General features: G+C 40.2%; 1 protein-coding gene across 2 annotated transcripts in view; it reads left to right on the forward strand.

The window, feature by feature from the left end:
- Positions 1–17,412: 17,412 nt before the first annotated feature.
- LOC123649397 (zinc finger protein 679-like) overlaps positions 17,413–21,073 on the forward strand; it is a 33,860-nt gene continuing 30,199 nt past the window's right edge. For both annotated transcript variants that reach the window (XM_045567517.1, XM_045567519.1), the window contains exon 1: positions 17,413–17,611. In XM_045567517.1, the coding sequence (XP_045423473.1) occupies positions 17,582–17,611 (30 nt within the window). In that variant the 5' untranslated portion in view covers positions 17,413–17,581. The remainder of the gene's footprint in view (positions 17,612–21,073) is intronic.

Below are 21,073 nucleotides of genomic sequence, written 5' to 3' on the forward strand. Positions count from 1 at the left end.
AAAATAAACAACGATGGCATGGTGATTTAAGCAAATGGAAAAAACTAAACATTTCACCACAAAGTATGCTATTGAAGGTTAGTGGATTTCAGTCCTCCATCAATTTGGGCTGGGAAAATGAAGATCGACATACTTTTTTGAATTAAAGAAAGAAGACATTAATATATATTTATTTTGCTACACTTTATAATATCAAATCACATATGAATGATTACATCCTAATATTTTTCTATTTTTTTATTTTAAAGACTAGAGTCCTGTCGCACCTGGAGTGCAGTGGCATCATCACTGCTCACTGAAACCTCAATCTCCTGGGCTCAAGCAATCCTCCTTCCTCAGCCTCCCCCGTAGCTGCGACTACAGGTGTGTGCCACTGCACCTGGCTAATTTTTCTATTTCTTGTAGAGACAGTGTCTCACTCTTGTTCAGGCTGGTCTCAAACTCCTGAGCTCAAGTGATCCTCCAGGTTTGGCTTCCCAGAGTCCTAGGATTATGGACATGAACTACCGTGCCCAGCCACTATTTTTTTTAATTATAATGAATTGCATGACTGTCAGAAGACATCCAAAAGACATCATATGTCTTACATGAAATATAAAATTGATTAGTAACCTCAGCCTTCAATGAAACCCAGAGTTCACTATTGAGACTATATTGTTCGAGTTCCTTTCCTAGGATCACCCCAAGTTCTGTCATTTATTAACACAATGTGTCTACAGTTGTTACCCCTGCTCATCAGGAAGAATCTGAGAAGTAGAAGTTTCTTGTTCTCACTCTCTTCATCCTCTGCTGAATAGGGTCAGGGAGCTCCCACCTCAAGCCTCATCTAATCTGCTGACAGGCTATTATCTCCTGCACAGGGAAGGGGTGGACATGTCTACCACTTAGGAAGAGCTCTGAGCTTCTCCCTCCAGGACTGGATCCTGGGACCAGACAGTGTGCCTGGGATGAGCCAGCCCTCAGTAGGGAAGACGTAGTCCACCCGGTCACCATAGTGTAGAAGGTCTGCTCCATGGCATGCAGAGGCCCCTGAGTTGGGCAATCTCAGAGAGCAGTTCCCAGGTCATCTGAGAATGTACCTGCTGTACCTGTACATGGGCTTTGTCTTTATAGATGGCCTCAGACATAGCATACAGAGGTCACCAAGCTTTTCCAAAGTGGTGGTAGGTGGTCTCCTGGGGACCAAGATCTGGGCCACTTCCTGCATGCAGTCCCTAAGGTCCCCTAGATTGGGCATCACAGGTCTCTTTAATTTTACTGTTGTGTTCAGTATTGGATGCCTTGGTTTCTTATCCAAGGTCAAACTCTGCTCATCTCCTAGACAGTTTCCTATGGGGGAAGCGTGTGAGTGAGAGACTTGCCCAGAACAGTTCCCATGGACACTTATTCCTGGAACCTCCCCATGCACCTTCAGGTGAACCCCACTTGTCTCTCCTCCTCCTTCTCAACCCCTTCAGCCTCCCTAATTAAGTGAGGCTGAACCACTCCTGAATGCTCTCTGCATGCCAGAGTCCCTAACATCCTCTCAGTCACCGAGCAATTTCCATCCTGCCTGAACCCTGAATAAGTTACCTGCTTGTCTGCCCTTTATGGCAGAAAAGCAAAATCCTCCTGGCTCTGTTTAGGCAGCTGTCCTTGGAACTGATTTTCTTCTTCCTTGAGTTCCCCTCATCTGAGTCGGACTCTGATTCTTTGGATGAAATGAGGGTTTGAGTGAGTGCCTCCAACCAAACACCTTGGAAGTCCTGGTCTCCTGGATGCTCAGAGCTGAGGTTGCCAGCAATACTTTGTTTTCTTCCATTCTCCAGAGTACAGGATCTGAGAGGACCTGGCCACCAAAGAGCTCCCAGTTACTTTCCTAGGGGCAACTGTCCCATCTAACCTTGGAAGAGTCAAATCTTACCTGATCTAACCTTGCTGTGTATATCTTTGAGCTTAATTTTCTTCAAATTCTCCTAATTTAGATTGGGCTTTGATACTGAGCAACAGTATATTTAGGTGAATTACCTCTCTCTAGGCACAAATCCCCATATTCTATCCCTGGTTTATATTGTAGGTCATTCTCTCAACCAAGGCTGTATATCCAATGTCAAGAGTGAACATGAAGCTGGGCGTGGTGGCTCACGCCTGTAATCCTAACACTGGGCGGCCAAGGTGGGAGGATTGCTTGAGGTCAGGAGTTTGAGACCGATACCCCATCTGTACTAAAAAAAGAAACAGAAAGAAATAAGCTGGGCATGGGGTGGCACACACATGTCCCAGCTAATCTGGAAGCTGAGGCAGGAGGATCACTTGAGCCCAGAAGTTTGAGGTTGCTGTGAGCTAAGCTTACGCCATGGCACTCTAGGCCAGACAACAGAGCGAGACTCTTGTCTCAAAAAAAAAAAAAAAGAGTGAACATGAAGAATGCTGTTCCATGGGATTATTGCCACAGTTCTCAAAGGCCCTGGAGTCATTGCCATCCCTAATCTCAGAATGAAATCCTACCAAAGACACTCATCAGTGTGTCCATGAGGGTATCTGTAAGTCCGGCCTACATACAAACAGCCCAAGGTCTTGCCTTGTTTTGGGGTGTGGTTCTCACTGGGATGAGAAGAGAGTGTCTTCCTTTTTTCTTCAAATGGTTTCTTCTCCTCATCTAAGTCCCCGTCTGTAATAGAGATCTTTTGGAAAGAGGGTTGGTCAAGGGGGCCTTTCATGGAGGGGCAGTGGGGAGCTGGGACTTTAGTTGCCATTTCCATGTTGAAGCTAAAGTAAAGGTCTTCTCTGTGCATATTCAGATTCAGAGTGTGGGTTGTTCTGCTGGACCTGCCTCTTATAAGTCCTTCAGCTGAGTGTGGCTCTCTCCTACTGGCTGAAGTGACACCTCCCTCCTGCCACTCATTTTACTCATCAAATTTTATTTTTTTAATAACTGATGACTCATTGGTTTAAAAATTATTTTACTAGAGCAAAATTATGATCAAAATAAATTAGTTTACTAAAGCCTTCTAAAAATAGTTTGACAGGTAGGCCTATTACATAAAACCCTGCAAACTAGTATAACCTCTATGGAGACTAGCATGGAGCTGCCTCAAAGAACTAAAAGTAGACCTACCATTTGATCCAGCAGTCCCACTACTGGGATCCCACTAAATGGAAAAAAGACATTTCTTAAAAAATACCTGCACCTGGATTTTTATGGTATAATAAAACCCTTAATTTCTTTAATGTTCATTAGTTTATAATGTTTTTTCTCTGAAGGACAATATCATTCAAACACATGTAAGAACTAAATTATGTGTTTTTTCACCCTCATTTGGGCTGTCACTGATGTGCCCACAGGCAGTCTTGGTAGCACCACATGGCTGTTCCTGTCATTGTACCATACTGTATTTAGCACTTCCTGGGAACAGGGTGTAGGTAATAGTAACAAGAACAATAGCACTACAGGTAAATGATAAAAAACAAAACACAAATCAGAAACAAAACCACTCCAAGAATTTCCCAGTATAACTGAACTGTAACTTGTGCTTCTTTCAAAAGAAAGGACAACAGCAACAACACACAGAGCCCTAGGGTGTTTAAAAAGATGAAGTGGGACTGCACAGATGGCAGTGCCATCTTGTCCACACCACTGTTTGTATTACTGCCTTCTATCACGGGAACTGTGTCTTACATAACCAACAAGCATGCAGCATCGCAAGCTCACAACTGATCACGTGGACAGGGAACAGCAGTCTACTTTGTCCCAAAAAAAAAAAAAAACTCCCTAAAAGATAACACAATCTTGAAAATTTTCCAGTAGCACCTCTCAGAAAGTCATCAATATCACAAGAACTAAACTTTAAGAACAAAATAGATGCAAAATCGATTTTCCTATTCCTCCAAGATGACAATGTTTCCGGGTAAACCTGGTGGAATTTCTGCAGGGCATGGGCCACTTAGCAGTGGCGCCCTGTCACTCATTTTCTTTCCTTCTCCACCAGTCGGCCTCTGGCCTGAGAAAGCAGTCAACAAGTGGAAGTAATAGACAGTAAAACAATCTTACAGTGTCAGAAAATGTATTTGGCTTTTTTTTGGTAAAACAAGTGCATAAAAATACAGCAAGAAGAATTTCTGATTTGTCCAATGCCGTAAAAAAGCTGCTCAAGTTACAGCCTATATAGAATGGTAACTATAGGATAAAAGCCCACAAATACATGCCTGTGTCAGTATATACCTTTTTTGTTTGTTTTTTGAGGTAGAGTCTTGCTCTGTCAGCCTGGGTATAGTGCAGCGGCGTCATCCATAGCTCACTGCAACCTCCTACTCCTGACCTCAAGCCATCCTCCTGCCTCAGACTCTTGTGTGGCTGGGACTACTGGCATGAACCACCATGCCCTGCTAAGTTTTTGTATTTTTGGTATAGACGAGGTGTAGGGGGGGGTCTTGCTCTTGCTCAGGCTGGCCTCAAACTCCTGTCCTCAAGTAATCCTCCTACCTCAGCCTCCCAGAGTGCTAAGATTATAGGCATGAGCCACCAGGCATGGCTTATGAGTACTTACCTTTTGTTGTCAAAAATGTAGAAATATAATGTACTAAAAAAATCAAAATTATGCAGCCATGTTTATGAAGGCTACATTTCCTTTGCTTTGGATATGTTCATATATATGGAGATACACGTATAATTCAAGCAATTTTAATTAAGGGCAATCATCAGGTGTTTTGTTTTTTTATTTTATTTTATTTTTATTTTTTTGAGGCAGAGTCTCACTCTGTTGCCCGGGCTAGAGTGAGTGCCGTGGTGTCAGCCTAGCTCACAGCAACCTCAAACTCCCGGGCTTAAGCGATCCTACTGCCTCAGCCTCCCAAGTAGCTGGGACTACAGGCATGCGCCACCATGCCCTGCTAATTTTTTCTATATATATTTTTAGTTGTCCAGATAATTTCTTTCTATTTTTAGTAGAGACAGGGTCTCTTGCTCAGGCTGGTCTCGAACTCCTGACCTTGAGCAATCCACCCGCCTCGGCCTCCCAGAGTGCTAGGATTACAGGCGTGAGCCACCGCGCCCGGCCGGGTTTTTTGAAACTGGAAAGTCACAAGCCTCTTTTTTTGTTTTTTCACTTTCTCTTCTCCAAAAGGAATGGTTGCAATTTCTCCCTGCATAATGGCCCAGGGGACATTGGAGCCATAAGAGGGCATTATTCCTTGCTGGGACACCAGCTCCCTGCTATTTAATGCATTGTCTGAAGAAAGGAAGGAGAACTTGTGCAAAGGGACAGACGGGCACTGCACAAAGTGGGTGTTCCCCAGCCACTCCTGGCAGAGGGTGCAGCAAAGGGTGACCCTGGCTGCCAGCGAGGAGTTGGAGAGGCTGGTAGGGCACACTGACTTCCGTCCTGTGTTTCCTGTCCCCTGCTCCCCTATCCTCTGGTGCCCAGCCTGCTTTTTTTCATAGAGTAGAGAGGGCAAACTATTGCTATTCCTCCTGGTATTGGAGTGAACCTAGTTGTCATCTTTCAAAGCATGACTGCCCCTGCATTGGCTGCTACTAAGATCAGGGCAGCCATGGGGTTGGCCATTGTGGGCTGCATTAGGTGGTGTGGACCGACTGGAATGAGGTGAGGCAGTGGGTGACAGTGGAGACAGAAATGAGGATGTAGGAGTCAGGGGATCTTGAGCCCTTCTGTGGCTGTGGACATCCGTAGCTGGGCTCCTCCACTGATCTTAGGGGGCCCAGCTTCACCTTCTGGATCTGGAGAAGGCATTTTTTCCTGCTGTTGCAACCACTTTGGACCCATTGGTCTGGAATCCTCACAACCTGCCTGTAATCAGTGTTAGGGTGGGGACTCACAAAGAGCTCATGGCATGGGTTGGAGAAAGAATGCTCATGCCACGGGTAGAACTGTAAGTAGTAAAAAGTTTATTTAGTTTTCCAATAAAGAGAGAGATGGAGAGGGGAAAGGAGAAAGTGGCCAGGGCACTCTAATGGAGCACTGGATGTGCTGGGCTGCGGAACAGAGGAGTTTTTAAAGGGTAATTTTTCCCCCTCCTTTTTGCAGACTGGTAACAGAAGAGGCTGCAAAGCTATCACAGGTGCTCTTTTGTTTGTTTTCTCTTCTCTGTGAGTCCGGCTCATCAAAGCTTCTCGAATCTGGTCTGGCAAGAACTGAGATAGAGAGCTAGAGCAGGGAGCTCACACCCCTTTTGTCTCCTTAGGGCTCTTCAAAGCTGTGGAAATGAATTCTTAGAGATAATGAGTTAGGCTGCAGGTGTTTAATTAAACAAAACAAAGAGCAGTTGTGCTGTGAGTTTTCTCTTCAAAGGGGCAATTATGTGTTACGAGTTTATTTCTCTCACTGTTTGATGGCTTATTTTTCCTCAGATAGCTCATTAGTAAGGCCACGTTTCACTCTGGGCCAGGTCTCTCCTAGGCCCTGAGTGTCCGGGCCTGTTCAGAGCCAGCAGAGTGTGGCGCACGATCCAGGTCCTACTGTCCCTGTCCTGCGCTCTAGGCCACAACCTTTGCTCGCTCCTTCTGCTCCCGGCTCTGCTTCTCCTTGGCCCCCGCCTTGGGCTGCTCCACGCGGTGCCCGTCGCCGGCGGCTGCCCAGAGCCCAGGCCGGGGCGGCACAGCCTCGGAGGCCGAGCCCACTGCGAGAGGTGCCAGGGGGGCAGACGGTGTGGCCGCACGTCCAGCGCCGGGCACTCAGCTGGGGCGGCTCCTGCAGGTGGGAGCAGCCGTAGGGTCACTTGGCCAGGCCCGCGTCCCGGCGGCGGCTGCCCGTGGTGGAGCGTAGGCCGGGCCCGTGGGCGGCGCTCCAAAGCCTGTGGGGCACCTCGGGGCTGTCGTGGCCAAGCCGCTAGTCCTGCTGGCGGGGCGAGGGTGGCCTGGGCCGCAGTGTCGGCGGGCAGGCGGGAGCGCCCAGCGAGCTGCCTTGCCCCCTCCAGGAAGAACTGGACTTGGAGGCGCCCTCTGGGTTGACGCAGGGCAGCTCAGCGGGTTTTGGGGAGTCCCAGACCAAGGCCGAGGGCGGGTAGGGGCAGGTCACACAGGGAGCGCGACTGCCACCACCTCCGCGGTCATATCTGCCATCAAATTTTATTGGTTTTATTTAATCTTATTTCAGCTATGCAAAACGAATAAATTCTGTGATCTAATGCACACAATGGGGATGATAGTTAATACTGTACTGTGTACTTGAAATTTGCTAAAAGAGTAGATCTTACATTTTCTTAACTCAAGCAAACAAATGGTAACTGTGTAGAGGTGATATATATGTTAATTATGAATGGTGGTGATTATTTCACAATGTACATGAAGTTGTATACCTTGAATATATACAGTTTTTATATGTCGATGTCTCAGTAAAGCTGTTACACAAGGATAATATCACTAGAGGACAGTCAGTATTTTGCTAAAACTAACAGTTACCTTAAAAATCTCCATTCCCAGGGTATTGTGGATGTTTGATTTGGCTCAGAGCTCAGGTGAGCAATAAAACATATGTGCAGAGAAATTTGTACATGAAAGTTCACAGAAGTATAATTCCCAATAGACAAAAACAAAACAAAACAAAACCTACCAAATGTCCATAAACAGATTTTTAAAAATGTATTTCCATGCAATGGAATATTCGAAAAGATTGAAATATATATACATGCAGAAATGTAGATAAATCATGAAAAAATTATGTCGAGTGAAAGAAGTCAGTCACACAAGAGCACATATTACTAGTATGGAATATCCAGAATAAGCAAATCTACAGAGAAAGTAGATCCGTGGTTGCCTAATGCTGGGGAGGGGGAAAAATGCGGAGTGACTGCCACTGGGTGTGAGGTTTATTTTTTAGGTGATAAAAACATTCTGAAAGTACATGGTGGGATATTTTCACAGCTCTGTAAATACACTTAAAAAGGTAAAGTTTTATAATATATGAATTATATCTCAAAAAGCTGCTAGAAAAAAATAAATTAAAAAGGAACTGCACATTGTGAAAACAGAAGTAACTTCTACAGTTCTATGAGCAGATTAGGATATGGGGCCCTCAGTTTTCGGCAGGCAGACCAGAGTCTGAATATGTAGTTGTCTTGGTCCATGAGAAGAAAGGGGCCAACAGTTGAGAAACATGAATCAATTAGCACAGTGAAGTTTACCAGCCACTAACTGGGATCATTAAAAAACACCATGTAAATTATAAGGAGGAGAGGGTGAGAAAAGCTACAAAGGTATCCAACAACGGGATAGAGATTCTTTGTGTGGCTCTGGCCTCAGGAGAGCACCTGGGGAACAGATTGGTTCCATAAATGTGCTGAGCCCTCTCTTTGTGTCTGTACAGGATGAAAACCACAGAACCACTGGCCCAGATCCTGAGTGCAAAACTCAAAATATTACAAAAGGCTAAAAAAACTTACAAAAAAGAGGATGTCACTTTATTATGAAGTGCACAAGAACAATATCCAGAACCTTTTGTTTTGTGGTGTCATTACCGCTCCACTTTTCAAAAATGCATATAGGAAAATATATGTTTAAAAGCATTTGCAAGATTCAGCAAAAGAAGTTAAGTTGGCCAATGTATTTGTGGGCTTTCCCTTTAAGCTCTGCCCACCTGGATTTCTAAGGGCAGATTGTGATGGCCTAGAAAATACCCAAAAGGCAGGAGGTGCCATAGGACACACCTCTGGTTACTCTGTGAGGATAAGAAATAAGTTTACATCCAAAATTACTGAAGAAATGTTTCATCTCTAATTCTGCCATTGTGTGGGGCCACTTTAGAGATAATGACCAAAGTGTTGGCTGATCTGAGGTGCTTGATCATCGTATCTGTGGATCTTAACCTGTGTCTCATGAAGCAAATGTAGATATAATGATAAATAAGAAAACAGTTCCCCCTGGATTTGAAGTATTACATGCTATAAGGAAATATTTCCTATTTCCAAATCCCTGGAGGCCATTCCGTCTTTTTCCTGGACTAATATTGATATTCAGAGCCAGAGGGTCCTGCAGATAAACAAGAGAGTGGTGTTACTTCAAAGCTACCGAAGTTCGATATTCTAAACACAGAATTTACTCATATTCAGAAACATTTATTGTTTGCTTTAAGAAGTGATTGATTATATTTGTGTATTTATTGTCCTTTATACAGCCCTTAGAGTAAGAGTCAGTATTATTATAAGCTCTACATGACATTGATGACCGAATATTTAATTCTAAAACTATTGATGTTATTCTTATGACTATTGGGGAACCTTGGCAAAGACAAGGCAAAATACTCATTTAACTCCCACCCCAGTAAATTGTATAAGTCAGGGTTTAAACTCAGATTATTTGGCTGTCAAGTAATAACTCTTACTCAGACTACCGCACTAAGAAGGTTATATATGTTCCCGTCATCCAGAAATGAGATTACAGTGGTGCTAACCACCAATATTGTTGCAGAATACTGCTGTGAGCTAAACTGTGGGATTAGATACATAAATGAGAGATAAAACATCACAGGGTTCAGATTAAAATATTATTGATTGTGATTGTATTATGATTTTTAATAACAAGTGGAATAATAGTTGATGAGAATGTAGTCATTATTAAATTATACTCCACTATAAGATAAATACAAAAAGGTGCCTCCAAATTCCATGGAAATAAGTTCATTGAATAATTATTGGAGAGATTCATAGTGAGACTGGAGTTGAAAATGTAAAATTTTCAAAGCAAAAACTGCCCACCTTGACTTTTTTCCTCTTCTATCTGAAACCCAGATCATGACATAACTTTCTTCTTAAATATGCCTTCCATTATTTCAATAGGAAAAATAATCTCAGCATAATCAACAAACAACAGAGTTGTTTTGTAAAAACAGATACTGTCACTATTAATCACACAATACATCCAGCATTAGAGAAAAGATACATTCTTGTCACTGCCACTCATACACATGGTTTCTGTACAGCATTTGATTGCTGTCTTCTATTAATAGTTTCATTTAATTATCACTTACATGATGGCTCTATAGTAACGTTTTTATTTTCCCGAAAATAATCTATAATTTAAGTTGAGAAGATTAATTTCAGAATGAAAATCATACAGAATATAAGTATCAGCTTAAATTTACTAAGATAAAACATTAACTCTCATCACTATGGATTAAGTTACATTAGGAGAGGATAGGGTTCAATGTATGGTCTAGGCCTAGACTCTAGGGTCTCCAGCCTATTTCAAAGAGGTCGGCGCTTGCCTCAAGAATTATTCTTTTATCCTGAATGTATTTGGCAGTGAACAAGTTTTAAATCAAGAATAATCCCCTTTCTATACAGGTGCACTTACTCAGACTCCTGATAAGCCTCCTTTGTTTACAGACTCTACCTCTCAGGCTGAAATCTAAACCTGACTCCTTCCTGATTTCAGGATTATGGTCTAAGTGAGACAGTTTTGTCAAGCAGTGTATGTGTGAAAGGGAGGCAGGAAAACCCTGAGATAGACTCTTGCCATTCTGTGACCTCACCTGCCCACAGAACTGCAATTATCATTTTATCTATGCTGGCAATGATAGTGAACACTAGTGGATCTGATACTGTTTCTGAAAAACTCTGTCAAGAATTACCCAAATAATTGCAAGTTCTTAATCAGCATCTCCAAGGATGCCATTGGAGTGTTTGGAAGAGGCTCTTCCTTTTCCATGATCCTTGGAGACAGACAGCATGTCATGTGGAAGAGAGCAGAAAATGCTGAGGTTGATCCAACCCAGGAGGGCCTGGCAGTGAAGCACGTGCTGTACACTGGACTGTGTGCTTCCCTGAGAAGGTCTTTTACTGGAAATTTAAAACTTAGTTAACTCTTGGGTTTCTGAGATGCCCCTTTATTTACAGTTCTGGGAAGATAATGAGTTGACATAAAGAAAATGACAAGGATGCATCAATGGGTTAGATGTAGAAGATTGAACATAACATTATAAATTTATGCTAGAATCATTAAAGAATAATAGCACAACTTAATTCGCCCATTGATTTGGAAAATGAAAGGATATGTAAATTTTCTAGAAAAATATTCTTTACCAATATATACCCCTGTTTAGAAAGGAAGACTAAATGATATAATATTCATAGGAGCAGAAAAGTTTATAACAAATACAGATCCAAGATAAAGTATCTTAACAAAGAAATTCTATGGTCATTTTAAATATCCCGTAAATCAATGCTTTTAACTCAGTTTGACAACATTACAATGGAAGTACTACATCCAGATAAATTATAGAAATCAAATGAAACATTGGTACCAAAAATTTCCAAATGTGGTACAAAACAGACTGTTAGAGAAAAATCTCATCTCTGCCTACAGATAGAACTATGTAAGATATAATACTAGTAAACAAATCCTAATTTATTATTAAAATATGTATACATATATATAATGGCAAAATTCAGTTATTCTTTGAATTTAGAGTAATTAATTTAATAATAGGAAATTGAATAAGTTTTATTATTTTCATAGAAAGAACAATCACATGATTATGTTCATAGATGCAAAAATGTCTACTTAGCAGAATTTAACCTGCATTACTGATAATTTAAAACCATGAAAATTAGTCCTTAATAGTTCTTTTCAAACTTGACAAAATGGTTTTTTTCAGACCCATAAAAAACATGAGGCACATTCCTACTATTTTCAGAAACAATACTAAAAAGCACAATATTGCTTATAGTATTCATTAAATTTGCATTGAACTTTATCCAAGGCATTTGAAGATAATGGAAGAAATAAAAACAAATATATTACGACTTAATTTGCATATAATATGATTATATCTCTGAGAAACAAAGTAATTAGTAAAAAAAAACTAATACAAAGAATGGTTCTGTAAACAAACACAATATAACATTAACACACATAAACAGTGCTTTTCTGTGTAAATCATTTATGAATTAAGTATGAGAAGGATACAATAAAAGTTGTAAATTTCTTTTCATTTTTATTTTTTATTTATTTATTTTATTTTATTTTTTTATTTTTTTATTTTTTATTTCAGCTCTTCATGGGGGTACAAAAGCTCAGGTTATATACATTGTCCATGTCCTACCCATCCCTCTGCCCTCTGAGTCAGAGCCTCAAGCGTGTCCATTCTCCAGACAGTGCACCTGGCACTCACCATGTAGTCATACCTCCATCCCTTCCCCCCACCCACCTCCCCGAGTCAGCACCTTCAAGCATGACCATTCCCCAGACGGTGCGCAACGCACTCATCATGTAGGCATACACCCACCCCTCCCTCCACCCCTCATCTCAGTCTGATATCCAATTGGTATCCTTCCCCAATGTGCATTTAGGTGATGATCAGGGAAACCAATTTTCTGGTGAGTACGTGTGATGCTTGTTTTTCCACTCTTGGGATACTTCACTTAATATAATGGGTTCCAACTCTCTCTAGGAGAACCAAAGAGACGTCGTATCATTTCTTATAGCTGAGTAATACTCCATGGTATACATATACCACAGTTTACTAATCCATTCGTGGATTGATGGGCATTTGGGTTGTGTCCACATCTTTGCAATTGTGAATTGTGCTGCTATAAACATTCGGGTACAGGTGTCTTTGTTATAGAATGACTTTTGTTCTTCTGGGTAGATGCCCAATAATGGGATTGCTGGATTGAATGGTAGGGCTACTTGAATCTGTTTAAGGTATCTCCATAATGCTTTCCACAGGGGTTGCACTAGTTTGCAGTCCCACCAGCAGTGTATGAGTGTTCCTGTCTCTCCGCATCCCCGCCAACGTGTGTTGTTTTGGGATTTTTTGATAAAGGCCATTCTCACCGGAGTTAAGTGGTATCTCATTGTGGTTTTGATTTGCATTTCCCTGATGATTAGGGATGTTGAGCATTTTTTCATATGTTTGTTAGCCATTTTTATATCTTCTTTTGAAAAATTTCTATTCATGTTGTTTGCCCACTTTTTGATAGGGTTGTTTGATTTTTTCTTGCTGATTTTCCTGAGTTCTAAATAGATTCTTGTTATCAGTCCTTTATCTGTGTGTAGTATGCGAAAATTTTTTCCCATTCTGTAGGCTGTCCGTTTATTTTCATGACTGTTTCTTTGGCTGTGCAGAAGCTTTTTAATTTAATCAGGTCCCATTCGTTTATTTTTGTTGTTGCTGTGATTGCCTTAGGGGTTTTCTTCATAAATTCTTTGCCTAGACCAATGTCTGTAAGAGTCTTTCCTACATTTTCTTCTAGAATTCTAATCGTTTCCCATTTAAGGTTTAAATCTGTTATCCATCGTGATTTGATTTTTGTGAGAGGTGAATTCTGTGGGTCCTATTTCAGTCTTCTACATGTGGCTATCCAGTTTTCCCAGCACCATTTATTGAATAGGGATTCTTGTCCCCAGAGTATGTTTTTGTCTATTTTGTCAAAGATTAGATGGCTATATGAGGATGGTTTTATATTTGGATTTTCTGTTCTGTTCCACTGATCTGTGTCCCTGCACTTGTGCCAATACCAGGCAGTTTTAAGAACCACAGCCTTGTAGTATAGTTTGAAGTCTGGCAAATTAATACCTCCCATTTTGTTTTTATTGCTTAAAATTGCTTTTGCTATACAGGGTCTTCTCTGATTCCATACAAAGTGTATAATTATTTTTTCTAAATCTGTGAAAAATGATGTTGGTAATTTAATAGGGATTGCATTGAATCTATGTAGCGGCCCGATTGCAGAACAGGGGATGAACACAGAAAGAAACACACAGACACACAAAGACGGTACAAGACTGCAACGACAAGAAGCACCAGTCGCTTTATTTTTATACTCCTTTTGTCTAGCAGCTACTTCCTGGTACGTGACTATCTTTAGAACCCTGAGGCCACATGTTCCATTTCTTATGGAAATTGCTCAAGGAAGGCAGACGTTTGCATCTTAACCTTTGGAAGTCATTACCGTGTGCAGGACAATGAGACACGCCTTGGCTTGTGCGCAAGACCTAAGGCCCTTGGCTATTTGCCACAGGGAACAGTTTGTTTATTCAACAGGCCATTGACCTCTAGCTCCAAGAAGCAATCAACAGGCCGTGTCCGGACCTATTGACCTCTGGCCTCAAGGAGCGTTCAACTGGCCATGTCTGGACCCATTGACCTCTGGCCCCATGAAGCACATCCAGCTTTGCTGACTCTGGGCTCAAGCCAATTCTTGCCCAGGGATGGTCCCTACAATCTATAGATTACTTTGGGTAGTATAGACATTTTAGCAATGTTGATTCTTCCAATCCACGAGCATGGTATGGTTTTCCACCTATTTACGTGTTCTGCAATTTCCTTCCTCAGTGTTTCATAGTTCTCTCTATAGAGGTCCTTTACCTCTTTAGTTAAATATATTCCTATATATTTTATTTTCTTTGTTGCTATTTTGAAGGGTATTGAGTCCTTAATTTGGTTCTCCAATTGACTGTTATTGGCATATATGAATGCCTCTGATTTGTGTGTATTGATTTTGTAACCTGAGACTTTACTGAATTCATTAATTAATTCCAGGAGTCTCTTGGTTGAGTCCTTGGGGTTTTCCAGATATAACATCATATCATCAGCAAAGAGTGAGAGTTTGATGTCTTCTTTCCCTGTTTGGACACCCTTGATTCTGCTCTCTTGCCTGATAGCTCTCGCAAGGACTTCCAATACTATGTTGAAAAGTAATGGGGACAGTGGGCAGCCTTGTCTGGTTCCAGTTTGAAGTGGGAATGTTTTCAATTTTTCCCCATTCAGTATGATGTTGGCTGTGGGTTTGTCATATATGGCTTGTATCATTTTTAGGTAGGTCCCGTTTATGCCTATTTTTCTCTCAAATTTTCTGTGAAACATTTTATTTAAAAAAATTTGCATTATCTGAAATAAAAAATTAAAAAAAAGATTTATGGTTATATTTTTGATTATAGAAAGAAAATGTCAATTGCAAAAAGCTTAGAAATTATAGAAGATAATAAATCCCCTGATTCCATAAATTCTTGAAAGCTAAAAAAAAAATTTGCATTGGACATCACTTGACAAAGTAACACAAATTTGTGGAACAACAGGCAACATGATGCATGACTCCTTCACCTTAATTTCTTAATTAGGGTATAGGTTATTCGTTTTAAATTTTATTTCAGAATATTATGTGGGTACAAACATTTTGTTTAAATACATTGTTTTTGTACTGAAAAAGTGAATTTTAAAATGTAAAACAAAATGACCTAGGAACAAATCTAATGAAAAATGTGCAGAGTCTATATGAGCAAAATAATAAAGTATTCCTAGAAGATATGTTTGAAGACTTAAACAAATGGAAAGTTACATGTTGTTCTTGGATAGAAAAACTAAATTATATAAATAAATTTTAATTTATCCTTAAGCTATCTTCAACATTGTACTTGACCTCACAATAGATTCTGTCAGTGTCTGTGAATATAACAATGAGTTTGCAAATTGCATATGGAGAAACAAACATGGGAACGGCCCCAATCCCTAAGAAAGAAACACAATGAAGGTTTCTGGTCTTACATGACATTGAAATGCTTTAAGCATTCTATAATTAAAGCAGTGTGGTGTTGATGCAAAAATAGTCAAGGAGACTGGGACAGTAGAAAATTCAGAAATCCATCAAAGTGCATAAAGGAAGTTACACAATAAAAACTACAGAAGAGGAGCCTTTATCAATGCTTAGTGTTTGAGATCTGGATATTCCTACAGAAAAATGAAAATGGATTTACTTTTAATGTGCTAGAGTAAGATAAAGACAAATAAAGGAGAAATATAAATGGTAAAAAAATTGAAAACATATAAATAGTATTATAGAAGAAAACATTAGTAAATATTTCCATAATCCATGAGAATAAATCTGGCCTGTAACTCAAATCAAGAAATGTAAACAAAAGAAAAGATTGATAAAGTACACAATACAAAACCAGGATATTGTGCATAGTGGGAAACACCATAAGTCAAGTAAAAAGGAATATGCCAAATGGGACAGGTATTTGCAAATTATATAAAAGACAAAGAGAAGTATGCATGTGCATTTGTTCCAGAAAATAAGAAAGCTCTCAAAGCATGAGATCTCATGGCACAAGGACACAGGAGGCAATGGGAAGGGTCACTCAGTGGCCTAAGATGGGGAGAATTTGAACTAAAAAAAGAAATATAGACTGCAGTATATGGAGTCCTATCAAATACACAAAAAATAATGTTAGGAAAAATGTTATTTATATGTTTTCTTTGTTTGCTGGGGCCACATCATCATTGTTATGACAATGGATAAAGAAAGAATCAATTTTTTATCTTCCCTTTCCTGATAGGTTGGTTTTGAATGTAATGAAGAGCTCATGAGAAAATGCAATTCTTAATAGAAGAATAAGAAATATTACATGCAAAGAACATAATAGAATTAGAAAATGGCTATTTTGCAACCCTCAGTGAAATGAGACAAATTAGAAAAATACTAATCAATAAATAATAAGCAATTATATGAAAGAAACAGGCAGATATTCCTTGGACTCACTGATCAATCTTAATATTAATAAAAGTGGGGAAATCAGACATATGCATCCAAATGTGTTATCTTTATTGGAATGTTCAGGAAGCTTAAAATACAGAGTGGCTTTGAAAGATTTAGTACCAAAATTACTTCATTAATAATACAATATTGATCACATATTGAAATAGTTTTTCAATATATTGAGTTAATAAATTATTACAATCATTTTCACATGTTTGGGTGTATTTTTTTTGTTTTATGTTGCTACTAGAAAACTTAAAATGACACACGTGGCTCCTACTTTAGTTCTAGTAGGCACTGCTGTCTGAGAGGATTGCCACCCTTTTCAAAACTCAGGCTGCCTTCTAAAAAAACCAGAGGACATGAAGGTTATAAAATCTGAATTATTTTATTTATTTATTTATGTATTTAATAGACAGGGTCTTGCTCTGTTGCCCAAACTGGAGTGCAGTGTCCTTACCATAGCTCACTACAGCCTCTAATCCCTAGGCTCAAGTGATCTTCCTTCCTCAGTGTCCTGAGTAGCTGAGACTATAGGCATGCACCACCACACCTTGCTTTTTTTTGAAATTTTTTTGTAGAGATGGGATCTCAAACTCTTGGCCCCAAGTGATCCTCTTTCCTTAGCTTCCCAAAGTGCTAGGATTACAGACATGAGTTATTATGCCTGGCTTAAAATCTGAAATTTTAAAATATTTATCATTATACTTTCCAATTTTGCATATTACATATATAATTCATAATAGATATAACATTATATACAAAGCTAAATGCAAATGTCCTCCAGGCAATGCCAGGTTCCTGTAGGGAGAGAAACCCTCGTTACAGCTATGAATATGTGGGATACCATCGCCAGTCACTCAGGGAATTAAGGGGAGGGGCCTGGGGCCCTATCCAATCAGGAGTGCTGGGGTGAGAACTGTCCGATCAGGCTGGCTTTGGGAGAGGAAGCAGCTTCTTCAATGTGGCAGGGCCTTTGTTTCTTGCATCAGCCCCTTAAGTTCCATGCGTGTTCGCTGCTGCCTCTCCTGTGCTTTTGGGAAGTCCAAGTGTCTCTGCCGCAGCCTCTGTCGCCCTGTGACCTGCAGGGACTGCAAGATCTGTAAGGCGAATGCTGGTACAACGCGGAAGCGGAGAAATGGTTAGTGTGTGGGGCTGGCTGTCCTGGGGGGTTGGAACCGGCCACAACCGGTTGTGGCGGGTCCCAGGTCTCTCCGCGTCAGCTCTGGAGTCTGCGGACACGAAACCCCGCTGGTGCAGCTCGGCCCTCGGACGCGTCCGGCCCCAGGTTGGGGGCTGGAACAGCAGCAGAATCTCGGGGAATCCTGTCCCATCCACGCGTGACTTCACACTGCCGGAAGCCCTCTCTGCGCAGCTCTGCGCCCGCAGCCCCGCGTGTCCCCCAGGTTGTGCTCGGGCAAAGACGGGAGGGTCATCAGCGGAGAATCCCGACTCAGTGGCGGAGCCCATGGGGTCCCCAGTCTGTTCTTTCTCTTGTTAAAGATGAACCAGGGCACCGATAAAACAGTAAAAAGTTTATTAGAGCAAACGGCGATTTATGAGTTAGGAAGCTCCCAAGCATGTCTTGTGTTTGGGGGTCCACAGGAGCGGCTTGAAGGAAAGGCTTTTATAAGGTGCATGAGAAAACAAACCAGATTCAATAATTGATTAGTTATAGTTTTGGAGTCATCGTTTTTGGATTATGACAGTGGCTACTTCTGGTTATATAAGCAGAGGTTAATTGGTAGTTTGTAGTTGGTTCAGAATAAATTTTGTTTCTCCCTAGGTTAGTGATTTACAAAAACTGTTTTTGAGTTAGATTCCAGTATCCTTAAGTAGGAAGTCAGGGCACAAGAATTAGTTCAGTCTAATTGCCAACTATTTGTTTATTTTAACACTCCACAGAAGAACTTGTTTCTCCCTGCATTTTCCAAATGTATGACAAGCGGAATCCCAGATCAACCACCCTGTTCCCCCAACATAACTCTCCTAGGAAAATCCTAAATTTCTAGTTTTTCCCCCACATTCCCAAATAGGAACTTCCACTCACCAGTTCACAGTATCCACTATTTGTCCTTTAGTTTATTTTTGAGAGTATTTTAATTGTTTATCATTTTTCATAGAGCAGTGGGTGGATCTTCTTTAAATATTTGTGTTTCTGAACATTTCACATGAGGAAGTCAGAGAATATTTATTTGGATGTCCCCAGTATGCAGGCGACTTGGGCTTCGTTTGTACAACTTCCCTTATTTGTGAGTGCTAGTGTCGCCACTGAAGGGCAATTCATGAACAGAACACTTATTATTAAGATTGTTATTTCTATTGCTTTTAGTTTGTTAAGAATAAATGTTAAGCTTATAATTTTTCTAGAAAACTCTTATGTTTTGGGGTTAAAATGCTTGTTATTGCATGTTACAAAATAGATAAGGATAGGGTTTAAACAATTAAAATCAAACAAACTCTGGGAGCGAAATTTCACTTGGGCAGGCTCAGGAAACACAGAACTGAAAACAAACCAGCACAGAAATGAGAAGCCTCAGGTTTGCTCCCTGCACCAGTCCTGCCCAGATCCACCCTTTTCTGAGCCTGGGCCAAGTCTGGCCCCACCCTGGAATCTCCCCTCACAGAACTGACTAGAAGAAATTAGACTTTTGGGTGGCTGCTCCTGTCTTTCCAAAGCAAGTGCTCACGAGTTTTTAAAACACAAAGGCACATAAAATGGGAAGAAAGGACTCTATATTTGGGGGCTTTATTTTTTTCTCATTAAAACCTGTGTTTCTAGAGACATCCCATGTAGCAACATGTTTCTCATTCCTGCATATCAAGTAGGTGCTCTACAAGTTATAAAAAGGTAAATATAAACACAACAATAAAAAAATCCTTCTGAACTACACTCCACCCTTTTCTGTATTGCCCCTGTCTGTCTGTATTTAGCTTTTATTTTATATATTTCTTCTTAAAATCCGTTGTGATAGGGAAACAGAAGAGAAATACAAAGGCCAGGTTTTGCATCTGAGTCCTGCTTGGAATTTGGGGACATTTATTACTTGACCCCCAGGGTATTATTATGAAGATTAACTCACACACTGCCATGTCCCCAGCACAGAGCTCTGTGACATGCTTGTGAGCATGTGGCACCTGCTCAGTAAACACTGCATTAACACATGTGTGCATGTTGTTTTACAAATGTAGACTCACTCAGACTTTGTTGCCTTCTCCAGCCTTCTGTAAACTTCAAATGGCAAGCAAGGAATGTGATCTTTCAGGACAGTATTCATGTTGTCATAAGCGTGTTGGGTGTAAGGGACTCTGTGCTGTGCCTGCTGTGTCTAGCTGCGTGCTACTGATGATGGGTCTAGGGAGAGCATCATCTGCATTAACAGGGGCTTGTTATAGAAGCCAATTCATAGTCCCCTTCCAAACCTGCGGAACCACGTTATGTAAAGTGTGGCTCAGAATCCCAAATGATTTATCTGCACATTGAAGTTTGACAGACAAGACTTAGCTGAGTTTCTCAGTCCAGGCTTCCAGTTAGCATCACACGGCCAATTTGAAGACATACCATCACTTGTGGCCTCCCCCACAGATTCTGTTTTCTATGATTAGGTTCAGCTTATGATTTAATTTTTTCCATACATATCACAGTGGTAATTATGGTCCATCAGTGATCATTGACACCTCATACCAATTTGTCCCATGACACCTGATAGTAGCTTTATTCGCTTGGTTAAGTTGCTCTCTGCAAGATTCCTTCACTATGAAGTTTGTAATTTTTTTCTTTGTCATTAAAGCTATCTTTATTCTTACCTCAGGTCACAAACATGTTTTTTTAGTCTCTGTATTTTCAGAGAAAAGGAACAAGAGTTGACATATAAGTAATATATTTAAGCATCTTAAGACTTTAAAATGTAACAAGGCACATAAAATAAATGAAACAAAAATAGAAAAAATACAAGGCTCAGGAGCAATAGCTCTTATTTTAGTTTATATCATTGTATGTGATGTTCTCCATACTGTTTAATAATTGACAGAGATTTATAATTTTTTTGCAATTAAAAATATTTCTTTACACAAAAATATTTTACTCTATCGTTTTTAATGTGTACATTGTTACAATTTCTATGTATTTGTGTACATAAAATATAAGAATTATCTGATTACTTTTGTGTTGTTTCCTTCTAGTTTTCATTACTCTTCTCAGTTATGTAAACTGCTCTGAACATTTTGTTGGGGTTCTGCCTGTATATTGGCCTGTATGTCCCTTTGAAATAAATTCTAAACTAGGATCAGATAAACTAGGGTAAACACCAAGCTGTACTGTTTAATGGATAATTGGCAAAATATTATCATAAAAGAGGAATACTGTTATTTTTCTTGTAGATTATTTTTGTGCTTTTAAACATTAATATGTAAAAATGGTAGAATGATATCTAGTATATAGTAAATGTTCAAAAAGGAATGCTGCTATTTTTGCTATTATGTTATAATCTGTATATTTCATAAAACTCTGGATTTCATGTCATCCATGAATTCTTCCCTCTCTGCTGTTCTACCTCTCTGCTGTTGAGACGTGTTTCTTTTGGACCTGAGGCATTAGCATCAC

The sequence above is a fragment of the Lemur catta genome, chromosome 13 (genome assembly GCF_020740605.2).
Source record: "Lemur catta isolate mLemCat1 chromosome 13, mLemCat1.pri, whole genome shotgun sequence".
NCBI lineage: Eukaryota > Metazoa > Chordata > Mammalia > Primates > Lemuridae > Lemur > Lemur catta.